Source organism: Python bivittatus, unplaced genomic scaffold, assembly GCF_059951505.1.
Source record: "Python bivittatus isolate LINGU-HERP-01145 unplaced genomic scaffold, Pbiv_v1 ctg000980_np1212, whole genome shotgun sequence".
NCBI classification, from domain to species: Eukaryota; Metazoa; Chordata; class Lepidosauria; order Squamata; family Pythonidae; genus Python; species Python bivittatus.
This window is the reverse complement of record NW_028277125.1, coordinates 44,759,619-44,784,914: the sequence shown is the minus strand read 5'-3', so window position 1 is coordinate 44,784,914 and position 25,296 is coordinate 44,759,619. Positions and strand designations below refer to the sequence as shown.

Genomic DNA, 25,296 nt, shown 5'->3' with positions numbered 1-25,296 from the left:
AATGTATTTTATTACACTATTATTATTGTATTGTTACTATACATAGCTGTGAACCTCCTACAGTACAACTAGACAACAGACAGACAGACAGACAGAGAGACAGATAAGCACTTCCTCCGCTTGAACTTCCTCCCATGTCTGCTGCCACCTCAGGCATTCTCTCAGCAGCTCATCTTTGGGTGCCATCTTACTGATGTATTCCTGGGTGCTCAGGGTTTCTTAAGTATCCCATTCCCATTACTGTGAATTTTCTTTTATATTTCTACTGCCATACTCAACTCTCACTTCTGTATAACAAAGTAGGCAGAAACAGGCACTTATGAACAACTATTTTCATTTCTTTTGTTAAACATTCATTTCTTTTAACAGGGCATATTGCATCTACCAGCATTTCTAAGTCTTAAAGTTTCTCCATCCATTTTCCCATTTTTAACAAACATTCTACCAAAGTACAAGTATTCATCTACTTGTCTTTTGGTATTTATGTATAATTTCCAATCATTCACTTAATTTTCCCTGTCAGCTTCCTAGGTCTCTGATACACTGATCCATACTCTTTGTTATATCATACAATCTATCTAACATTTGCTACAAATTATTTGGGTTCTTATCCAATGGTACATCTTCTGCACACATTTTCAATTAACACATTTCTAGTGCAACCACACACATTCCCAATACATTTATTCATAAATACATTAACAATCAAGGGTCATCATCCTCCCTGTTCAGTGCTGAACCATTCACTAAATATTCCATTTACAGGTCATCCTCATTTAGTGACCACAATTGGGTCTAACCCAACTTGGTCATTAAGCAAAGCAGTCATACGTGAAACTGCAACTGTGCTTATAATCTTACTTCAGCTTTCCTTTGCTTTATAGACCTGCGAAGGTCATAAATGCAAGGACTGGTGGCAAAGTTACTTTTTCATCACCATTGTAAATGTGAATGGTTGCTGTACAAGGCAGTTGCGAAATGAGGATTACCTGTATTCTCACACATGCTTTACTTCATGTACTGCTCTTACCACATTCAACAGCCAATGTTCAACTCCATAGTTTCACAAAATACTCCATACTTTGAGCCTGTTCACTTTATCCAAGTATGCATTTCTAAATCAACAAACCTGCAGTACACTTTCTTTCTCACCTTCATATGTTTCTCAATGACTTTCTACACAGTAAAAATCTGGTGTGTATACCTTGTAGCCTCATAAAGTTGAACTGTCCTTCCCAATTTTTATTCATTGTATCCTCTTACACCCTTTCAGTCAGAATCTTTTGAACACCTTCCCAGTCATACTTAAACAAATCCCTCTGTAATTTTAGCGTTTACTTCTCCTACCATTCCCTTTGTATTGGGGAAAAAGAACAACATTCTAATTGTCAGATCCTGATGCAGTCTTCACATATATATTGAATTAGCTGCACAGCCCTTCCATAAGCAAACTGCATCCATATTGTAACCTTTCTCTAGTTACACTATACCTGAAGCTCGCCATTTTTCAACCTTCTCACAACACTTACTACTTCTGTTTCTACAGTCTTCCTTGTACACTGACATTTATATCATTTGTTTCTGTTCCACTCTTTAGCACATCACTGTCATTCCCATACAAATCTCTAAAATACTTGCCCCAGCATTTCCTCAGTTTAAAACTATTTTATAACAACAACAGCAATAATGATAACCACAGATAGATATGGAATTAATCATAATATAATGATGCTGTTGGGGCTGAACAAAGAGAGAGGGGAAGAGATTTTTCACAAGAGCTTTCTACTGGAAAACCATATCCCCTCCTTTTACTGAAAGGGCCGAAAGTATTTACAGCACAGCACCTGTACTTTCCAACTACATCTAAATTAAACTAAATTACATTTAGAATGAGAACAATGTAATATGGAGGGAGCTGTCCCTACTATGAATCGGCTTAGTGAAGTTGCCCAAAGTAGTCCTTTTTTAAAAAAAAGTAATAATACTGAATCATTTCGTCAGTCAGGCAGCAAAGATACGGTGAACAGTACAACAAGTGAATATAAGTGATCTGTGTTTGTTTAAACCTCTAGAAAATATTACTTATACCCCAGAAATATTAATATGTGAGTATTTAATACAGATCCATTGTGAAAAACAGAATTCATGTTATGTAATGTTCACTGCTCAAAAGTGAATGCATCAGTGTTCAATAGTCTTACCACCTAACATATGAACTGGCTTTTCTTAACCATAAAAAACAATATCATAGTGACAATACAACTTCAATATCAGCCCCAGCCATCCCTGTGCTTTCTTGCTTGTGCACTGAGATAAAGTAATTCTGGCTGTTCCCCTTCCTGAAGAAAAAAAAAAATTGCACAAGTCTGACAACTCCCCAGTGGCTCAGAGTATGCCTGTTGCTTGACTGAGAACAGAATGCATAATCTTCTGAGGCCAGGAGAGCACATTTGGCCTTTGAGTGATATGCTACAGGCCACATTTCCCAGTGGCTAGCTGGGGCCAGGGCACAAACTACAGTGGGATGTGTGTTCTCAAGATGAAAGTAATTACCATTCTTAATCAAGCTGACTTCCCTTGTATTTGTTGATTTTTTACCCCATGTCTTTCAGGGGCTGCATTTGGCTCTGAGGCCTCAGTAGTAGGAAAACCAAGGCAAGAATCTAGGACAGTATTTCCCAACCTTGGCAACTTGAAGATGTGTGGACTTCAACTCCCAGAATTCCCCAGCCAGCTATGCTGCCAAGGTTGAGAAACACTGATCTAGGACGACTTCAGGTAACAAACAACACAGTTACAGGTTTAACATGCTTCTTTCAGAGTTTGGGCTCCTGGTTCATAGCAAACCCCCAAATGATTAAAAATAGATTTCTGAAAATTCACTTACCATTTGAGCACTAAGCAAACTGTGGCAGATACAGACAAATGGAGGATGGAAATGACAAAGTAGAATAAATTGCAGGCTTATTCTAGTTTAACTATAAAGCACCCTATACTGAGATCAACAGGACATAAGGCAGGAAATTTCCTTTGCAATATTATTAAACACTTTGCTCATATATTTTAATATGATGCTCACTGACAGAACATTGATGATCAGCATCGATGTCTCAATGAGCACATATACAGCCAAAGATACTACCATCATTTAGACTTTCCATTTCACTCTCCAGATCCTGGATGTTAACTTAAAATAGCCCTCATGATAAATTGGAGTTACCATCTCCACAAGACAAAGACAGATAAATTTCATGTATAAGCAATACATCAGAAAGCTATACTATTTCTATTGCTTGTTCAGGAAGAACTTGCCATATTTGGAATAAAATAAGCATTATATACTAAAGTTGGAGCTGGGAGACACAGCAGATGGATGATTCTGCTTCAAAGAGAAGAATTTTACAAACACACACAGAGCCGCCCCTCAGTTTTTCAAATAGCAGTCCCCAACATCATACTATACAATGCTATGTGTGTATCACATGTTAGCCCATGACATGGTTTCCTGACTTAACCCAATTTTCTCTGTTAACATGGTACCCTAGACATAACATAACCTTATCAGCTGGGTTCACACACCATCTAGGGCTAACATGTGCTATGGTATATCATGTAAAAACACCCCATTTGAGCCTGGACCTGTTGGTTTGCCATCGGTCCAGAACAGGCTCACTTATGCAGTCATGAAACATTGGACCCCTCCATAGATAACAGAGCAGAAAGGAGATCAGATAGTCTACCATCCCTTTACAGGCTCTGGGAAGTATAATTAAGCAATGGAGATTCTTTGAAAATTACTGAACAGTCTGGAGAGAAAAGACCAGAGTGCAAGAATGCAATGATTCTGCAAATTAGGGAAAAGGTAGATTAGTAAAAGGGAGAAGTGCAGCATTAAATGCTAAAGTAGGTCAGAGGCAGCCTAATATATTTCCCATCAACTACCCCCTTCAATTTGGGGATTATGCATGGAGGATTATGGGAATTGTAGCCCAATGCATCTATAAAGCATCAGGTTGGAGAAGGCTAATGTAGGGTTACTCTGTTCTAGCTCATCTACTTTTCCCTGATACAGATAAGAGTATAGACTATCGGATGTAAAATCAAAGGAGGTGAGCTCCAACCCAAAGACTGGATCCAGCAGATCTTTAGCCTGACTCTCCTCCCAGAGCAACTCTTGGGTAGATGCAATTTCATTTTAGCAGCAAAGTTTCTGTCTATCAGTGAAGACACTTGACTAATTGCTTTGTAGAGAGTGGTGTGGAGAAAGGACATGGAAACCAACACAAGAGCTCTTTCAGCATGAAAGGATGAGTCTGAAAAGGGTGAAGCATGCCTATTATCTAAACCCAAGCTGAATTTGGAATAATTCAGACCCATAATTTTGCTCCCCATGATCTTCAGGTAATGTCTACTGTATGCTGTTTTCTCCCTTTTCTGAAGAACCACAATGATCTACAACTATAATGGGGGTACTGGGCAAGCTACAGTACTTTTCCCGTCTATTGCCTGTAGAGCTCAGCCCTTTTTAAGACCCACCACACAAACACAAAATATGCCTAGGCTCTCACCATCCCTGCACCTGCTGTGGAACCACACATGTCCCAGTCCATCCCTCCTCCAGAATGCTGGGAACTCCTACCTTGAGACAAGGTCCCAGTGACAAACTGGTAGAAGAAACGGATCGCCCGCCCCAGCTGCTTCTTGCACCGTTGCTGGCAATGAGCCATGGCACTAACAATACAGTGGCAGGGGGACACTTGGCTGTGGACCCCCAGGCTCTCAGGGCCAGGTGAAACCTAGCAGAACTTGGAGAGAAGAATGCCTTCTGCTCTTGGCTATCACACAGTCAGTATCCAGGCAAGGAAGTCAGAGCCACCACTGAAGGCAGAACTGATCTCAAACATGAAAGTTTGGACTGGATTGAGACGATCCAGCTGAGATGGGTGTCTGCTGAAGGCTCCGGAGTCGCTAGGAGAGCAGAGATGGGCAGCCAACAGACACGCCCAGAGCCAGAGCTGGGCTGCCCTCCCAACAAGCCCAGAAGGTCGCAGCGCGCCTGAACGCTGGGAGCGAGCGTAGGGACTGGCAGCGGCCGCCGCTTCAACCCAGAGGCGCTCGACTGAAACGCAGCCGAGGATCCTTCCCCGGACGCTCCACTGAGCAGGAATTCCCAGCAAAGTTGCAGCCGAGAGCGGACGGCGAAGCTGGAGCCGCCAACCACGCAGCGCTAAGCGGCTGCCCCGGTTCCTAGGAGAGGGCAGCCAGCAGTTTCCCACTCCAGGCAAATGCCTCTTCGGATCCTTGGTCGCTTTGCCTGGCATGGCATCTTCCTCCGCCACACCCAGTTCTCCACAAGGCAGCTGCCAGGAAACCAGAGGCAGTGCTAGGTTGGCATGGCAATGGTCTGACTCCACAGGTCCTGCTGACCAATGGGGTGCTGCCTCCCCCTCCTCCTCCCGACTCTTCTACTGGAGCCTCTCGGGGTGTTCATTCCGAAGCACGAAACTGCTCCGGACAACAATGGAACGCGTGCAAAGTGACTTCTCCAACTATCCGTGTCAGCAGAGAGAAGAAGCTACAGATGGAGAAGACAAAAAGCCTGCGGGGAGGCAGCGGCGAATTATCAAAGCGCTCCGTATCCGAAAAAAGACCCAACACCACGGGAAATTTGCACTCAGAACATTTGCGGGAGCGGCTGGCACACCCGAACTCTGCTGCTGCGTTGGAATAAACTTAGAGAAGTTTGCATATTTTAAAGTGGGGAAAGGGTTGTTGAGGAACTCATGGGAATGGTTTCTGAAGACAGTGTGTAAGCGAGGGGTTGGGTTTGCGGTATGAAAGAGAGAGGACTGCAGGAATCACAAAACTAAAACTAAAACTGGCTAAAACATGTTTTTCCTGCTCAGACTCAGCTTAATTTTTTAAATTGACAAGAAATGCAGAAACCCCCAATAATTTGGATTAAAGTAAACTTTCTCTTAAGTGATCCATCTCCTGGGGACTACATGGAGGAAATGCCTTGCCAGTACCTTTCAGAATATATTTCTGACTTCCCAATCTAGCCCACAGGCCTGAAATGTCCTGGTTATTTCCTGGTACTTTCCCATCCAAGTACTAACCAGGTTCAATGCTTAGCTTTTTAAAGATCAGTTAGTGTTATCAACCTGTGGTTTTACTGATATTATCTAACATATAGGTCTGGTTCACACATAACATTAAGCCATGTACAAAGATGCAAACCAAAACACACATTTTGGCTTAATATTATCTGTGGCCCAGGCCCCTTTGGAAAGTATATCAACCCATCATTTTTAAAATCCTAGTTTTGCACTATATATGAACTCAGCCAAAGACATCTATGTAGTTAAAATGAAAGTAGATAAATTCTAAATATTATAAATTAGCACTATGGTCAGAGCAAACCATGCCTTAAGTACTGTGACTCTTGTTGGTCAGACAAAAATTATTTTTTGCCTTGGGAGTTTTAGGGCTACAAAGGCTTTGTTTCAAAAAGTAAGGCATGTAATTTTGCTTAGAACATGCTACGTAGAGGTGCTAGAATGATCAGTTAACATTCTGAATCTAACAAGCACCCAGCAGAATCTCCAACATTCCTGCCTAGTTATTAAGAAGCTAATTAAGAAAGTGCTGGAGAAAAAGGACATCTAGTGGAATCTGATGGAAGTCCTACTCTTTTCTCAAGTGGTTGTTCCCTTGTGATTACAATTACAGGATTCAAGCATAGCAACATTTCAAAGGTGGAGGCCCTACTCACAGTCACTCATGTCTTAGTCACCTCCCTGCTTGAATTACTACAGTGCACTCTACACGGGGCTGCCCTTGAAGAGTAATTGGAAGCTTCAACTGGTGCAAAATATGGCAGCACAGGAAGTTCAGGGTGCCTGTTGTTTGGCACGTGTGACACTTCTGCTCCATGAGCTGCATTGACTGCCAGTCTGCTTCCAGGTATAATTCAAGGTGTTGGTGGTTACCTTTAAAGTCCTTCATGGCTTGGAGCCAGTTTACTTACCCAGGATGGGTAGATACTATTCCCCTGTAGTATCTATCCATCCTGTTAGATCTGGTAGGAGAGGCATGCTCCAGGTCCTGTCCATCTGGCAGGACCCAGGAAGAGAGCCTTTTAGGTTGTGGCACCCACCTTCTGAAATCTCATACTCCTGGAGATCAGACTCATCGCAACCCTGCTGGCTTATCGCAAGGCATCGAAGACCTGTTTTGCCATCAAGCCTGGAGCCCTGGTAACATGGGTGAGCCTGTTTCTTGGCTGTAGTGATTGTGGATGTTTGCTATGTGTCATTGCTTGGCTGCTGTTTTATGTTATATATGTTTTTCTTTATTGTTTTACTGTTTTTAATTGTTAGCTGCCCAGAATCATGCATTTGAGACCAGCGACCATATAAATTTAATGAATTTCGTGAATATCCATTTTGTTTGCCAATGACAACCTTTTCTGGATTGGAAGGCCATTCTCATGTAGGGTTACTAGATATCTGAACAGGCAAGGGAGGAACAAATGTAAAGGAGGACATAGTAACTTTAACTTTCTTGGCATCTACAACAAAAATTACAGTAAAAAACAGCAAAAAATGTACTTAGGCCTACATGTTTATGAAATTATTTTTTCCAGCATCAGAAAGACTGGTTTTTCAATTGTAATATTTTTCCAACAAATCTTTATTTTCTTTTTTTTTTATATAAAATTTTTTATTCTTTACAACAAACACAAAACATACATAAACAAACAAGAACATACAAAGGCATAAAAAAAAAACATCTTCCATTTTATACCGTGTGTCAACCAGTTACCAAATCATTGGTGCCCCTTTCATAATCTTCACTCATTTATATAAATTCTCATATCATCTATTCAAAATATACTTGTATACTTATCAATTATCAATTATTAATCATTTGTAGCTAGTCTATAAGATCATTTATTACAAGAAATTTTAGCTTTCATTATAGGATTTGTAATACATTTTTATCCATCGATTATATATGTATATATATATAGTAATTAATATCAAATTTCTATTATAAAATTTCCTAATCCATTACATTACTATATTTTCTCATCCAACCATTAATAAAACAAATCCCGTATCATATAAAATTGCTTATCTTCTTACTCTAATTTCAAATATCAGTTTAACTCATCTCTGCACATTCCATAATTTTCAATAACTTCCTCCTGCATAGGTACTTTTTCATTCTTCCAATTCTTAAGAGTTACAGTTCTAACCACTATCAAAACATACTTCATTCTTCACTACATGTTTCAACAAGAATATCTCTAGTTTAAAATCTATATGTTACTATGTCCAACCATGTATGAATTTTAGTCTAATATCTTAAAACATTTACAATCAAATACAATTCTTTACTATATATCTCAGTTTTATACCTTATTCAAACGCTTGCATAGTTTTAAGTTCACCCTTTTCATTCAATATCCCAAAATATCTAGCTGTTTATTCCTTTTTCTATATTATTGGATAAGAGAAAGCAATAATAAATGTCCTTTCAAACATTCTGCTTTTTGAAGCTTCTCTGTTCCATCATTGTTGTATTCCCCTCGTTTTTTCTTTAGGCATCTGGAGTAGTTTCTTTCAATATTGTTTTACTTCTTCTTCTTAAGTATTCTCTTAGTACAATTTTCCATTATAATCTTGTATAATCTTTTTCTCACCCTCATTACCAAAAACAAGTCTGTCCCTCTTCATTTATCAATTGATTAACCCTTTTTGATTCTCAGTTTATAAGCCTCAAAATAGTTCTGTTTAGTGTTTCTGATTTCTTGTGCTATTTCTTCCTTTTCCATTGATCCCGTTTTATGTTTAATTAAGTCCATTTTAGCTTTGATGTCTTTTTTTTTTTTTGCGGGAATTTCTGCAGCTCTTCTTCCAGTTTTTTATAGTCATCCTCGATAGTTTAAAAGTCTTTTTCTGCATTATGTTTCGTGTATAGTCTATTATCAAACCCCTTATATAGGCCTTCATTAAGTCAAAGGATTCTTTATCTTTGTTCTTGCCAAGAGAAAAAAGAAAAAAAAAAGAAGAGGAGGGGAAAGGCTAGGTCTCTTTAAAAGTCCAGCTGGGGGGGGGGGGGAATAGGGAGCAAAGCAAAGCTTCTACCAAAAAGAAGAGCTACTGCCACTAAACAAGGCTCTTGTGACTAACTCAAACTTTCCATCTTGAATATTTTCAAAATCGCTTTCAACTCCGCTTTCTTATTTATAGTTATTCGGATGACACCTGTATAAACATGCACATCCCACTATCTTTTTAGAAAGCCCAAAGTCCTTGAGTATACGTCACAATGAAAAAAAAACACTGTATCAAGCCTCTAAATGGCAGTGCAACTTTCTTTCATTTACTTTCTCTTAACTCCACTTTCCCCATTTCCAAAACAAAAAATATGGGTTTCTTATAACAATAGAAAAAATCTTAATCAGAAAAGAAGCTTGAAATAAAAGATTATTGAATATTAAAAAGAAAAAGCCAGTCCAGTTAAAAAAAATTTTTTTTTTAAAGAAAAACATCTTACCAATTCCACTAAAAAGGGAAAGTTAAAAAACAAAGATTTTTTCCCCCTTTTTTTTTATAAGGCTCAATCTCGCCGCTTAATCCACTTTTCTTCACTTTTAAAAATCTCTTTAAGTTACTTAAGGTGTTCTCTAAGAATAGTTGAATAGTAAAGGTCCATCTCACCCGGTTGACACCCCTCTCCTTCTTCTTCCTTTGGAGCTGTCCCGGCTTTCGCAGTCATTAAATGGCTGCCTCTCCTCCGCCGGCTTTAAGAGCTTCTCCTGGATCAATCTGGGGCTTGCGATGTCCCTGAGATCCACAGGACGCGCCCTTTACAATCACCGTCTCTACGGGACGGCTTAGGTCCATCGGGACCATCCGGGGGGGGGAGATATCGGCTGCAATCCTGGGAGCCCAGGATCGCCCGCCATATCGCCGCGACGCCAGCTCCACCCTCCAACAAATCTTTATTTTCAAGAGCATATTCTAGCAACAATATAGAATCAATGATGATGTGCTTTTCAAATTTTATCATAGAAGTGTATGATGAGTCATGTGATCTACAGACTACAGTGATCATAGATTTCAAGGAGGTGGACTGAAGCTGATTGCTGGAATCAGGAAATAAATTAAATAATGTAAATTGAGTCTGTTGACAGACAAGGGAAAGAAAGCAGCAGACAATTTACAAGGTCATAATACATGAAAGTTTGAATGACTACTGTTGTGAGACCAGTCCCCCATAAAAACAAGATACTCAAAAAGCCGGACAATATTTGATTTTAAGCTATGCTTGCTGGATGGAGGACATGAGGACAAAGAGGAGGGCATGTCCTCCTTTTGCTGAACATCTGGTAATCCTATTCTTATGGTCATTCGTGACTTAGTTACCACCTATTTAGACTACTGCATTCTGCTCTACATGGGGCTACCTTTGAAAATCACTTGGAAACTATAGCTGGTCCAGAATGTAGCAGCACATGTATTTAAGGGTGCTTCTTGTTTTGCCCATGCAATGCCTCTGTTTCATGAGTTGTACTAGGTACCAGTGGTCTGCTGGGTGCAATTCAAAGTGGTTGTCACCTATAAATCCTTTCATGGCTTAAAACCCAGATATGTATAAAATGGCCTTTCTTGTGTTGTTACCTCATTACCAGAAAGATCTGGCAGAGTTGGCTTGCTCCAGGTCCCACCTGTAAAGTAATGTCATCTTGTGGAATGTAGAAGAGAGGCCTTCTCTGGGGCTGAACTTGCCTTATGGAACAGCATTCCCCCTGAAGTCCATATGGCCCCAACCTTATTGTGTCTTCATAAATCTTTAAAAATCTGGCTCTTCTAACTGGCTCTGGAGCAGAGTGAGATCATCTGTTCCTTGGTACTGGATTTCTTGCCTTCTAGTTGTGATTGGATTTCATTTTGTTCTTTTTCCTGATGGGCCATTGAAGTATTATGTTTATGGTATGTTTATTATTTATTTATTTATTTATTTTATTTATTTATTACATTTGTATGCCACCCATCTCCCCCAGAGGGTGACTCTGGGCAGCTCACAGTTAGAGTAAAACCTGAAAACAATTAAAAAAATAAATACCCACATTAATTAGTTAAAAGTCAGACTATATAAAAATGATCCTATACATAAAAAGACTAAAAACATTCAAGATGAAGGCGGGGGGGGAGAATCAATTACCCCACAAGCCACTTCCACTGGTGCGAGCCCCCATCCAGGCCACAGGCCATCTGGCATAGCCAAGATTTCATGCTCTTCCTGAAGGCCGTGAGAGTGGGGGCACACCACACCTTGAGTGGTAAGTTGTTCCACAGAGTGGGGGCCATGGCAGAAAAGGCCCTCTTCCTAGACCCCACCAGTCAAAATTCCTTGACTGGTGGGGTCTGCAACATGCCCCTTCTGCCGAGTGGGACAGGCTGATATAACAGGGGCTTATTAGTACTTTGTTCTTTTTAGTCCTAATATGTAAGCTGCCTGGAGTTCCCTCTGCAACTGAAGTGGCATAAAAGTTGTTAAATAAAATATATAATAATCATTTAGGGTTATGTCAGCTTTTTCTGATCCAGTGTCCTCCAAGGCATTGATTGTGAGCTCCCAGAATTCTGGGAAACCTGGAAATTACCAATCTAGCACATATAAATAGATTCTAAAAGGCTGCTCTATATACTTATAATGCTTAGAATATGGGAAATAAACAAATGAACTTGAATTCCTTTATTACATAAAGAGATGTATGTCTGTGTCTGTATGATTTCATATGTATAACAAAGAATGGGAAGATTCTCATGACTGGAATACAATTTAAGGACAAATGCAACTGGGCACAGGTAAGAACTCATAATCAAGCCAATTTTGGATAGGCTTACTTCCCCACTTTTATTGCATCTGAGATGGTCATCAGCAGACTTAAAGAGACCCATTCTGTCTTAGGGAAAGTGGGGTTGGAAGAACTGCTGCTGAATGATTGTGAGGAATTTGTTCAGCATTTGGAAGATAAAATAGCTTGCATCCATACAGAATTGGATGCTAGCTGGGCAGATCCAACTGAGGTGACAGAGACATTGCCCTGCTTAGTTATCAGTTTGCAGCAGTGATTCCTGGATAGCAGCACTCCCTTGGATGAAACTGGCTCGCAACTTGTGGGTTCTCCAGGACTCAAAGCTCCTGCTTAACTGTGGCCAGGAGAACTTCTTCACAATTGCATCTGGTGCATCAATAGTGACTATTTCTGGTACAGGTAGTCCTCAGGTAATAACAGCATTTGGGACTGGGAACTCCATCACTAAGTGACACAGTTGTAAAGCATGACATGATGTGATCACATTGCTTAGCGACAGCAATCCAGCAGTCCCAGTTGCTGTCATTAAATGAAGACCATGTGGGTCATTAAGCAGGGACCTCATGTGATTGCTACTTCTGACTTCCTGCCAGTTTCCCCATTGACTTTGCTTTTGGGAAGCTGGCAGGGAATGCCAGAAATTGAGATCATATGACTGTGGTATGCTGTGATGGCTGGAACTCCAAAGAGCCATCATAAGTCCCCCTCATTCAGTACCATCATAACTTTGAACAGTCACTGAATGAATGGTCATAACCCAAGGACTACCTGTACGGAGGCATTGAATGTGGTCACTCATGCCCTTGTCACCTCACAACTGGATTACTGCAATTCACTCTATGTGGAGCTGCCCTTGAAGACCACCTAGAAGCTTAAATTGGTTCAGCATTCAGGAGTCCAGGAAGTGTCGAGTGCTTTGAGATTTGTTGAGATAACACTTTTACTCTGGAAGCTGCACTGGCCACCAATTAGTTTCCAGATGCAATTCAAGCTGCTGGTGATACCTTTAAAGTTTCACATGGCTCAGGGTAGGGCTATCTCAAAGCCCACCTGCTCCAAAGCAAATCTGCCATGCAATAAGATCTGGGAAAGAAGTCCTGGTGAATATTCCATTGCTGAAGGATCTTGTAGCAGGACCTTCTCAATTGTGGCACCCATCTTGTGGAAATATTTGCCCTCACAAGAACTACCTCCTTTCTAATGAGGTGTTGTAAAGAAGTAAAAACTAGGCTGAGAGAGACAGCATTTGGAGGATGTTAGGGTTTTTTTTTTAAGATCTACCCCTGCTGATTAGTGCCATGATGAAATATATTGCTTGTTATTGTTTTGCTATTTTTTATCCAGTGTTTTTTGCTGTATGCCACTTGGAGAGTGGCATAGAAACACTAATAATAAATAAATTAATAGTAACATTAAAAAAAACCCATAGATGACAGAAAAGATTCACTGAAGGGCAGATATAAAGATTGTTGCAGGAAGACCATGAAGGGGGAGGAAATCAACCAAGACTCCATTGACCAAGAGAGCATTACCTACCACCCAGCTCCAGACTCCAGGAATTCTGCTACACTAAGACCAGAGACTTTAGTGGTATGTCTGTATCTGTATATGATTTATTCTTACTATTGAGAACACATCATTATTTATGGATCTCTGTTAATGTGGCAATACAATTGAGTTGGATTAGAATTACACATCTTGGTCAGCTTGCATTTCTCAATCTCTTTCTCAAAGTAACCTCACATTAAGATTTTATCAACTCAAACCCAGGGCTTCTTTAAAGAAATGTTAACTGCATAAGAGAAGAACTGGAAACTGTGGGGAAATGTGGCTTAATAATACTAGAATTCTTATTAAGAAAAAGCTGATGGTAATCAAATCCATAGCCTAGATTTCACGAAAGCAGATTTTAATAAACTCAGAGCAATGATAAATATGATTCCGTGAAGAGAAGCTAATGAGAAAAAAAGGTCAACATGGGCAGGAGTTCCTTTAAAAAGGAGACATTAAAAATATAGTTGCAAACAATTCCAATGGGGGAATAAGGAAGATACCAGAACAAAGTAATTTGGCTTTACAAAAAGCTTAGCAAAAAATTGAAACTCAAACATACAAGAAGTTGAAAGGGAGACAAGTCACTACAGAGGAACACATGTAGATTACACCAGAATTGTAATGAAAGTGTTGAGAAAGCTAAAGCTCAGAACGTAAGGATCGAAAGGGTGTAGCAACAACAAAAAGAGCTTCTTCAGATATCTACAAACTAAAAGGAAGAGCAGAAAAATCAAGGTAACCCTGATCAGTGAAGACAGCAAAAGGGCATCAGATAACAGGAAAGACAGAACTACAGAGTTCATATTATAGTCCAGTCTTCTCTAACAAAAAAAGGTATGTGTTCTATCAGGCAACTATGAAGATGGTTGAAAGAGTGGGATGACACATAATGAGGAAATACCTATTACTTTGAATAGTTTCAGATCCTCAGGGCCACATTACATCATTTGGTACTGAAGGAACTTCCTGACGGTCTGGCTGAACTCTTAGGTATTATCTTTAAGAAATCTTGGAGAATGGCTAAAGTGTTAAGATGTCTGGAGAAGAGCAAATATTGTCCCTTTCTTCAAAATGGAGAAAAATGAGGACCCAGTAAACTGTAGACTAGACAATGTGACATCCATGCAGAGATTATTAGAAGTCAGCATGGACTTGTTGTCAGACTAATCTTATTTCCCCCTTCATGGATCACTGCCTTGTCGTGGCGAAGGGGCTTGCGTAACTCAGTGAAGCCATGAGCTATACCGTGCAGGGCCACCCAAGACGGACAGGTCATGACAGAGAGTTCTGACAAAATGTGGTCCACTGGAGAAGGAAATGGCAACCCACTCCAGTATCCTTGCCAAGAAAACCCCATGGACAATGTTAAAAGGCTAAAAGATATGATGCCGGAAGATGAGCCCCTCAGGTCGGAAGGTGTCCAATATGCTACTGGGGAAGAGCGGAGGGCATTTCCAAGTAGCTCCAGAAAGAGTGAAGCGGCTGGGCCAAAGCCGAAAGGACGTTCAGCTGTGGATGTATCTGGAAGCGAAAAGAAGGTCCGATGCTGTAAAGAACAATATTGTATAGGTACCTGGAATGTAAGATCTATGAACCAAGGCAAGCTGGATGTGGTCAAACATGAGATGACAAGATTGAACGTCGACATCTTGGGAATCAGTGAACTGAAATGGACGGGAATGGGTGAATTTAATTCGGGTGACCATTATATCTACTACTGTGGGCAAGAAACCCTTAGAAGAAATGGAGTTGCACTCATAGTGAATAAGAGAGTGGGAAAGGCAGTAATGGGGTACAACCTCAAAAACGACAGAATGATCTCAGTGCGTATCCAAGGCAAACCATTCAATATCACAGTAATCCAAGTCTATGCCCCAACCACTGATGCTGAAGAAGCTGACGTTGACCGCTTCTATGAAGACCTACAACACCTTCTAGAACTAGCACCAAAAAAAGATGTCCTTTTCATCATAGGGGATTGGAATGCTAAAGTAGGAAGTCAAGGAGTAATCGGAATAACAGGCAAATTTGGCCTTGGAGTACAAAATGAAGCAGGGCAAAGGCTAATAGAGTTCTGTCAAGAGAACAAGCTAGTCATAGCAAACACTCTTTTCCAACAACACAAGAGACGACTCTACACATGGACATCACCAGATGGTCAATACCGAAACCAGATTGATTATATACTTTGCAGCCAAAGATGGAGAAGCTCTATACAGACAGCAAAAACAAGACCAGGAGCTGACTGTGGCTCAGATCATGAGCTTCTTACTGCAAAATTTAGGCTTAAATTGAAGAATATAGGGAAAACCACTAGACCACTCAGGTATGACTTAGATCATATTCCTTGTGAGTACACAGTGAAGGTGATGAATAGATTTAGAGGATTAGATTTGGTAGACAGAGTGCCTGAAGAACTATGGACGGAGGTCCGTAACATTGTACAGGAGGCAGCAACTAAAACCATCCCAAAGAAAAAGAAATGCAAGAAAGCAAAATGGCTGTCTGATGAGGCTTTACAAATAGCTGTGGAAAGAAGGAATGCGAAAAGCAAGGGTGAAAGGGAAAGATATAAGCAACTGAATGCAGATTTCCAGAGAATAGCCAGGAGAGATAAGAAGGCCTTCTTAAATGAACAATGCAAAGAAATTTAGGAAAACAATAGAATGGGGAAGACTAGAGATCTCTACAAGAAAATTGGAGATATGAAAGGAACCTTTAGTGCAAAGATGGGCATGATAAAGGACAAAAAGGCAGGGACCTAACAGAAGCAGAAGAGATTAAGAAGAGGTGGCAAGAATACACAGAAGAACTATACAAGAAAGATCTTAATGTCCCTGATGTCCACGCTGGTGTGATCACTGACCTTGAGCCAGACATCCTAGAGAGTGAAGTCAAGTGGGCCTTAGGAAGCATTGCTAACAACAAAGCTAGTGGAGATGACAGTATTCCAGCTGAGTTATTTAAAATACTAAAAGATGATGGTGTTAAAGTGCTGCACTCAATATGCCAGCAAGTTTGGAAAACGCAACAGTGGCCACGGGATTGGAAAAGGTCAGTTTACGTTCCAATTCCAAAGAAGGGCAACGCCAAAGAATGCTCAAACTATCGCACAATTGCACTCATTTCACATGCTAGCAAGGTTATGCTCAAAATCCTACAAGCTAGGCTTCAGCAATACATGAACCGAGAACTACCGGATGTACAAGCTGGGTTTCGAAGAGGCAGAGGAACTAGAGATCAAATCGCCAACATTCGCTGGATCATGGAGAAAGCACGAGAGTTCCAGAAAAATATCTACTTCTGCTTCATTGACTATGCAAAAGCCTTTGATTGTGTGGATCACAACAAACTGTGGCAAATTCTTAAAGAGATGGGAATACCAGACCACCTTACCTGTCTCCTGAGAAATCTGTATGCGGGCCAAGAAGCAACAGTTAGAACCGGTCATGGAACAACCGATTGGTTCAAAATAGGGAAAGGTGTACGACAAGGCTGTATACTGTCACCCTGCTTATTTAACCTATATGCAGAGTACATCATGAGAAATGCCAGGCTGGAAGAATCACAAGCCGGAATTAAGATTGCAGGGAGAATCATCAACAACCTCAGATATGCGGACGATACCACCCTAATGGCAGAAAGTGAAGAAGAACTAAAGAGCCTCTTGATGAGGGTGAAAGAGGAGAGTGCAAAAGCTGGCTTGAAACTCAACATTAAAAAAACTAAGATCATGGCATCTGGACCCATCAATTCCTGGCAAGTAGAAGGGGTAGAAATGGAAGCAGTAACAGACTTCATTTATTTGGGCTCCAAGATCACCGCAGACGGAGACTGCAGCCATGAAATTAAAAGACGCTTGCTCCTTGGGAGGAAAGCTATGGCAAGCCTAGATAGCATATTAAAAAGCAGAGACGTCACCTTGCCAACAAAGATCCGCATAGTCAAAGCTATGGTTTTTCCAGTAGTAATGTATGGCTGTGAGAGCTGGACCATAAAAAAGGCCGAGCGCCGAAGAATTGATGCCTTTGAACTGTGGTGCTGGAGAAGACTCTTGAGAGTCCCCTGGACTGCTAGGAGGTCAAACCAGTCAATCTTAAAGGAAATCAACCCTGATTGCTCATTGGAAGGATCGATAATGAAGCTCAAGCTCAGATATTTTGGTCACCTAATGCGAAGAGAGATCTCTTTGGAGAAGACCCTGATGCTGGGAAAGATTGAAGGCAAAAGGAGAAGAGGACGGCAGAGGATGAGATGGTTAGATAGCATCACTGAAGCAATGAGCATGAAACTGAGCAAACTCAGGGAGGCAGTGAAGGACAGGAAGGCCTGGCGCAATATGGTTCATGGGGTCACGAAGAGTCGGACACGACTTAACGACTAAACAACAACAACAATCTTATTTCATTTTTTGACTGGGTAGATTTCTTAGCAGCCTATGGAATAAACATTGCATAAATAATATATCTTGTCTTTAATAAAGCATTTCACAAAGTACCTCATGAAATTCTGATTAACAGTTAAGCATGAGTTGGATGGCATGACAATTAAGAGTATATATATCTGGCTCAAAAATCATACTAATGGAGTTCTCATCAATGATACCACATCAAACTATAATAGAGCATACTGCCACAAGATTCAGTCCTGGGCCTTCTAAACATTTTTATTAATAACTTGGATAAAGATGTAGAAAGAATGCTTTTTAAATTTGCAGATGACAAAAAAAATGGGTGGGTTCAATAATACCCTAGGAGATGGAGATAACATTCAAAATAATCCAAATAGGTTACAGAAACAGGCTAAAAACCAAATAAAATTTTACAGTGACAAATGCAGAGCTCTTCAATTAGTAAACAGAAATCAAATGCAAAGATAAAGGATGGAGGATGCATTGTCTTATAACAGTACTTGGGCAAAATCTGTTGAAATAGAAGTTGACTGGAAACTGGAAGCAAATGGAATGTTATCAGCATTTTTATAGTTTCCAAACTACAAGAAGGAAGATCCCAGTATTATCTTGCATTGGACAGATCCCACCCTCAATACTTTAAGGATACAGACAAAATAAAATGATAAAGATGATCAAATTTGAAACTAAACCCTATGAAGAGATATCAAAGAACTGGGACTGTTTTGTTTTGAGAAGACTAAGGAGAGATAAGCTCTGTTCTAATATCTGAAAGGATGTGATGCAGGAGTCAAGGCATGTTCTCTTTCACTCCATATTCTAACATAGAATAATAGTAAAAAATAATTAACCAATTAGATTTCAGGTTCTATAGCCCACTTTGTAAGCGGACAACTTGACTTAGATGCTTTGAGTCTGTTGATTTGGTGGGGAGGAGGAGGGGGGGTAGAGAATATGCTGCTTTTCCTTTTGAAGTGAACATACAATATAGATTGAAGAGACATAACATCACCACAAAGGGGCACTAGCATCCAAGAAACTGATACAGCTAGATGGCTAAAAAAAAAAGCCTATAAAAGCACAAATAATGCTGGGGCATCTGACACTAATAATAAGAAGCAATAATTATATAGTGTTCTCTCAGGCTTTCACAGTACTATGTACTGTTTCTTTCCTTCCTTCAACATACTGACATCTTTCAATTCTATAGGTATTATTGGTTGCTGCTTCACTCTCTTCAGCAAGAAAGCAAAAGGTACACCTCAAACTGTATTTTGGGGTTCCAATTTAGATATTTTACTAACAGAAATTATAGTACAGGAGCCCTTGGATCTATTTTTCATTGTTATTTAAAAATGCAAATATAAATTCTAAGTATTTTTTTTTTTTTATTATTTCCCCCATGATAACCTCATCCTCCCAGGATCCCTTTCAATCAAAATATGTTCCAGCCTTTCTTCATTTCTTGCTGGTTCTATAACCATTGTCCTCCAAGACCAGCAATTTGTCACTCACCTACCTAATGTGGAAACCCCACATCCTTAGCCAAGCAGAGGCAATTGAATATCTGTTACAGATACAAAAATATGTTAAGAAAGCATATTAAGATTCAAAGATACATTCAGTGGTAAGGGATGTTAATCATGCTGACATCCACTGGGAAACAAACTCTCTCAAGCATGGTACTTCCAGGAAATTAATGGAAAAAGGAGATCAACATGGGGAGGAGTTCCTTAAAAAAGGATAAATGGGTTAAACAATTACAATGAGAAAAAAAGACAATAGCAAAAGAAGCCAATTTTAAAATACTTAATGAAGAACTGGAAACAAAAAGGACATATACAGGAGGTGGAAAGAAGGACAGATCAATATGAAAGAATACACACAGATAGCCCAGAAATGTGCAGATAATGTCAAGAGAATGAATTGAGATTGGGGAACAATGTGAAGAATAACAAAAAAGGCATCTAGCATAAGTTCAAAATAAAATGAAGAGAAAGAATCAGGAATCCTATTTTGGGTCAGTCTTCTCCAGCAAGAAGGTATGTGTTCTACAAGGCAATTCTGAAGAGCAGGATGAAGGAACAGGACACAGAATGTCAGGGTCAGGAAATAACTCTTTTCTTTGAATATGTTTACATTTCCCAAACCAGATTAATTGCATCCTAGGATGCTGATGGTTTGGTTAAACGGTGTCTATTAATTTTGACATATTCTGGAGAACTAGTGAAGTATCAGATGACTGGAGAACAAATTTAATCTTTATCTTCAAAGAAAGGGGGAAGGGGGAGGGAGAGAAAGAGAAGGGAGGAGGATCTGGAAAACTATAATAGTTTGGAAAATTCTACAGCAATTCATAAAAAGATTTATTTGTAAAGCACCTTGCTGTATTATCGGAAGTCACCACTGATTTCTCAGTAATAAGTCTTGCCTGACCAAATTTATCTCCTTGGCATTGGGTAACTTACTTAACAGACTGAGGAAATGCTACACATGAGAGAGAGATTTCAACAAAATATTTCACAAAGTACTCCATGATGCTCTGATTAGCAAGCTGTTTGACTATGGGCTAGATAGCATGAGAATTAAGATATATAGGTGGCTTGAAAATTGTATTCAGAGAATGTTCATTAATGGTTCCTCATCAGTACCTGAAGGCTGTTGGGGCCTGGATGGGAGGAACAGGCTCAGACTCAACCCTGGTGAGACCAAGTGGCTGTGAGTCCTTGTGCACCTGGCTTGGGGGACTTATCACCTTTGGTCCGGAACAGGGTTACCCTTACCCATTCAGGACGTGTGTGCAATCTGGGCATCCTTCTGGACTCTCACAATTTACTATGGTGGATGGGGAAGATCAGAGAAGTAATCTAAATTATCTGAAGAGCACCAGGTTGGTTAAACCTGTTTTAATAGATTCCTCAACCTCAGTAGTTGCCTAATTTTGTCTGACTAGCACAGAGTCCAGCTCTGTGTGACACAATACAAGTCTTCCTGTCATCATCATGGAATTTGAACTCTAGTGTTTCCATTAAAATTCTAGAGCAGAGACAGCAATGACCTGTCTGTGAGTTTCCTCTTCTTGCAGAAAACACATTGGACAATGATAAGACCCTTGTGAGCTACAGTACCTCTTGGGGACTCCATGTTTTGCCATCCTTCTCCTTCCCTGTCATCCTTTCCTTTCTCTCATTATTGTATGCATCATAATGGAACCTAAAAGCTGGATACTATGCATATTTTCTCAGATATACAGCATTCACAGAAGTGCATAGAAGGGCAGACCTTACAGTTGGACTAATACAGGACCTTGTTTTCTATGTTATCCTTTGAGACTCTTGCCAAAGATATTGCCAACTTTGCACAACCTTCAGAGACAAAGAATCCATTCCAAAAGCATCCTGATGGGACACAGAATGCATAGTTTTTGTTAGCAATGAAATACGTATTAGCACATCTGGTAAGAGCAGAAGAAGAAATACAAGTGTGAAAAGGTGGGGCTACCAGGGATTAAGTGCTGTAAACTAGGCTGCCAAAACTGTCCAGAAGGCCAAATCTATGCTTGGGAGGAGGGTCTTGCCTCTCAAACTATGTGGGAATATCAGATACAGGTTAAAATGATTTCACCACAAGATGCATTAAATAACCTGAAGTTAAGAAGGAAAGAGAAGGACTAATGGGCATCCTGTTTTCCTGTGCCAAATCATATTAACATTTATTCTCCGTTTGCCTAGACATAGATATATCTATGTGCAGTGGCCACACAGTCCTGTGACTTTTAATTCCATAGGTAGCAACTTTCAGCTGATACTCACCAAAGAAGGAAGTGCACAAAATTTCTGCTTAACCTAACATGCAAACCACACCGATGACTCTGGGACTGGCCACCCAGCTTCATCAAAGACTTTTGTTGAGCAAGAGTGTGCATTTGCTTCCAAAGGTTAATGCACTCCAAATGCATTGGATTCTAACTCCCATAATCGCTAGCTGATATTAGCCTGGGGAGCACTGAGGGACTCTATATCTAGGCAGAACAAAATCTAGGTAAAAGGGTGTCAAATGTTTCATACTGTGAAGAATTTAAATTGATACCTTCTTGAAAAGCACATAATTACTAGCCCCCATAGTTGCAGATGTAAAATTCAAAACTAATATATAAAATAATACAAAGAACCACCATTTCATTTATTCAGTGACAAATTATTTGATGAAGAATGCATTTTTACACGTACTTAATTTTATGATGCAAATCTAAAAAGGAGCCAATTGGACTGGGATTTCAAGAGTCAAGAGCAGGATTGATTATTTATTTATTTACTTATTTATTTTTCAAATTTGTCACCGCCCATCTCACTGCAGGGTGACTCTGGGTGGGTTTGCAGTAAATAGAATAAAAATGAATTAAAATACATTACAAGAAGGCTTCCTATATAAATAATAAACATCTTCCAAGGAGTTATTAGACTCGTTATTATACCTCCAATTTTGCAACTAGTTCTGCCTCTGAACTTCATGCTTTCCTATTGTTCTACCACCCCACTGTTTGCTTTGGTCAAAACATTTCAAAGACAAACAATGAGTTGTCTAATTGAACCAAACTGAGCTATCTAATTTAGTAGAAGCACAGAACTAATGTTTGCTAAAGATTTGTTAAACCCAAAGTTAGGGAGTAAATCAATATAAGCTGGGACTGTCCAATTAGCCCTTGGTGGTGGGGGGTTATCCCAGCAGCAGTATTATTCCAGGCTATACATCCATTTATTATCCAGTAATACTAAAAGCTAGCTATGTCTCAAAGAAAGCATCACGCATGGAGTCAATGTACAGATTCAAGGAACTTTTGAGAAGGGACCTACAGTACAGCCAGAAGATATTTGTCAGCAAGGCCAGACATGCTTCCTGAGCCACTTCAGGACTGCAGTCGTGACACCATCTTCCACCCCTGCCCCCAAGAATGACAGCTAGAAAACCTCACTGAAATGAAGGAAATGTGAGACCAAGAAAATAAATAGGGCAGATAACAAGGTTATTTGCATAGCTATTAGCCTCCAGGATTTGCAATCATGCTGATGCTGAGTGTGCTGTCATTACATGTCATGTCATCACATGCAGGTTGGGAATTAATCATGGCTCTCCTCTTTACATTTGTAGAGAAAACTGCAAACATTATTTTGCAAAAGGTGCTCTGCACATAATAGATAATTAAGCCAATTGTGCATCAAGCTCATTACTTTATTACCCACCCCCTCCTGCCAGCCAGATCACTTCACCACTCATTTTTTTGCACTCGCTGGTTCTTGCAGGAAGTCCCCAGCTGCTCAGAAGAACCAAGAAATCCTAGTTATCAGGTTCTCTCTTCACCTAATTCAGACTTCAAGCTTCTGCCCTTGAGATGCGTTAGGACTACAATGCTCCAAATTGCCAAACAAAGTGGCCTATGAGAGTTGCAGTTTGAGAGGTAGCCAAGTTAGGGAAGGAGATTGAGAACCAAGTCTGCTTGTTATTATTACATAAGGCAAGGAGAACACGTGGAATTATTGTATCATAAGTCTGGAGATGTCTTTCTGAAGTTGTCTCTCTAGACGAGTCAATCCTTCTCATATTCAGATCCAGTGATGTGAGAGAAACTAGCCACAATCTCTTGGTTCTCCATTCAGACTATGCACCATTAAGTGCATTTAGCCCCAAGTATGGAGAACTAAAATAAGAGTGCCTTTAATTGCACTGTGACACCCATTACATAAAGCTAACACACCCCTGGCACCATGTTGCAGAAGAGTGTTCTATGTGCTCTCTTCATATTAAAAGACTGAGAGGTTTCTAAGCTACTTTAAAAAAGTCTGTTCAAAAACACAGAACTAAGCAGACTAGGACGAAACAGCCCAAGATAAAACAAAAATAAAATCTCAGCAAATAATAATTAATTTAATCAAAATAAATCAGACATATATGAAAATAAAACCTACAAACAACATGCTAATTTAGCTGAAATTCTGACAGCTAGGAATAGAAAGGAGTATGGTGTCAACTAGAAAAATGGGAAATGCAATTTCTCCTCAAAATATTGGAATAAATGCCCCAGAGCAGGGATAAACTCATCTTTATTCCTTTACAGACTATCCAAAGGAATAATTGGAAAGGAATATGATAATCATCTTCAAATGTGTGAAGGATGGTCATAAAGGGATAGGTAAAGGACCTCTTTTCTGTTGCTCCAAGTCACTAGGTTCAAATTACAAGAAAAGGACTTAACAAAATGTTAATATGAAGAACTCTCTGATAGGAATAGCTGTTTAGTAATGGAACTAATGCTAGAGGTTTTTAAACATAGGTAGGTGGCCAGTTATCAAGATTGTTTGAGCAGCAGATTTCCCTACCTGGATAACTCATCAGTGTTTAGCAGCTCCTCTCACCAGTTAAAAGGCTGTTGATATTTCTCCCAACTAAAACTGAGCTTTTGTTTCCTTCATGAATTATATAAAACTATTGGGCAGTTACAGTATGTCTTCTTCCATTTGTTTTCAAAAACCCAGGGAGTCATTGGAGTCATGAGCATGTCTCTATGGAAATATATATAAAGTTAGATGTTTAGTATATATACAAAGTTAGATATTTGTAGGTTTATGTTTTTGTATATATTATGTATTTTTAAATGTTTATTTTATGTGTAGAATTTTAATAAAGTTTACATAGTTGAAAATGTGGCCCAGTAGAAAGCAGGGGCTGCTAGACTGTCGATGTTAGAGTCCATCAGACATTTGGAGCAAATAGACATAAGGTGAGCACATTCAAAAGACATGTGCCTGCTTTAGGGTCAGGCTTCCACAATGATAGTGCCACAGAGTTAATGTGCAATGCTAATCTGGATTTGGCTGCAGAAAAACTGGGCAAAAGTTGCCTCCTCTAACTGACCTGTATTTTCCAGTCAGTTTTATTACATAATTTAGGGATTTACATGGGAAACTCCTGGCTCATCAGCCCAGGTTGACTGACATCAAATAGGCAAGAAGGCTACAGCATGTATGAACAGAGAAATGTATCATTTCTACTTCATCACACCAGTTTAGCAAGGAGAGAGAGTAGATTCACCAACTGCCTTGATTGCAGCTAGTACTGAAATCAGGAGTCAAAACCCAAACATGAAATTCAGCCAATGCTGGGTCCAAAGCACCTGGCAAGGGCTGGCAGAAATACATCCATAATATTAAGTAAAATCTGTAGAAGTAAATGGAGATGCCATAAACTCTATGAACAAATTCATCATGCTGTTCCCTTTGGGGTAAGCAACATTATGCAAAATGCAGAAAAGAAGTAAGAAATTAAATTAAAGGCACAACAGAAGAAAATGAAATATGGCTAAATCTAGTTTACACTAACAGTAATCAAAATACCTCTCCATAATTTTCTATCTATGCAAACCATCCTTGCTTTCACCATG

The 25,296-nt window shown here is 39.7% G+C and overlaps 1 protein-coding gene across 2 annotated transcripts in view; it reads right to left on the bottom strand.

The window, feature by feature from the left end:
- Window positions 1-25,296, bottom strand: part of KCNIP2 (potassium voltage-gated channel interacting protein 2) — a 124,788-nt gene that overhangs the window by 51,496 nt on the left and 47,996 nt on the right. The window contains exon 1 of one of the 2 annotated variants that reach the window (XM_025165245.2): window positions 4,640-5,593. The exons of the other annotated variant lie outside the window; for it this stretch is intronic. Within the exon in view, the coding sequence (XP_025021013.1) occupies window positions 4,640-4,727 (88 nt within the window). The 5' untranslated portion in view covers window positions 4,728-5,593. Of the gene's footprint in view, window positions 1-4,639; window positions 5,594-25,296 lie in introns of those variants that run through there. 2 annotated transcript variants of the gene reach the window in all.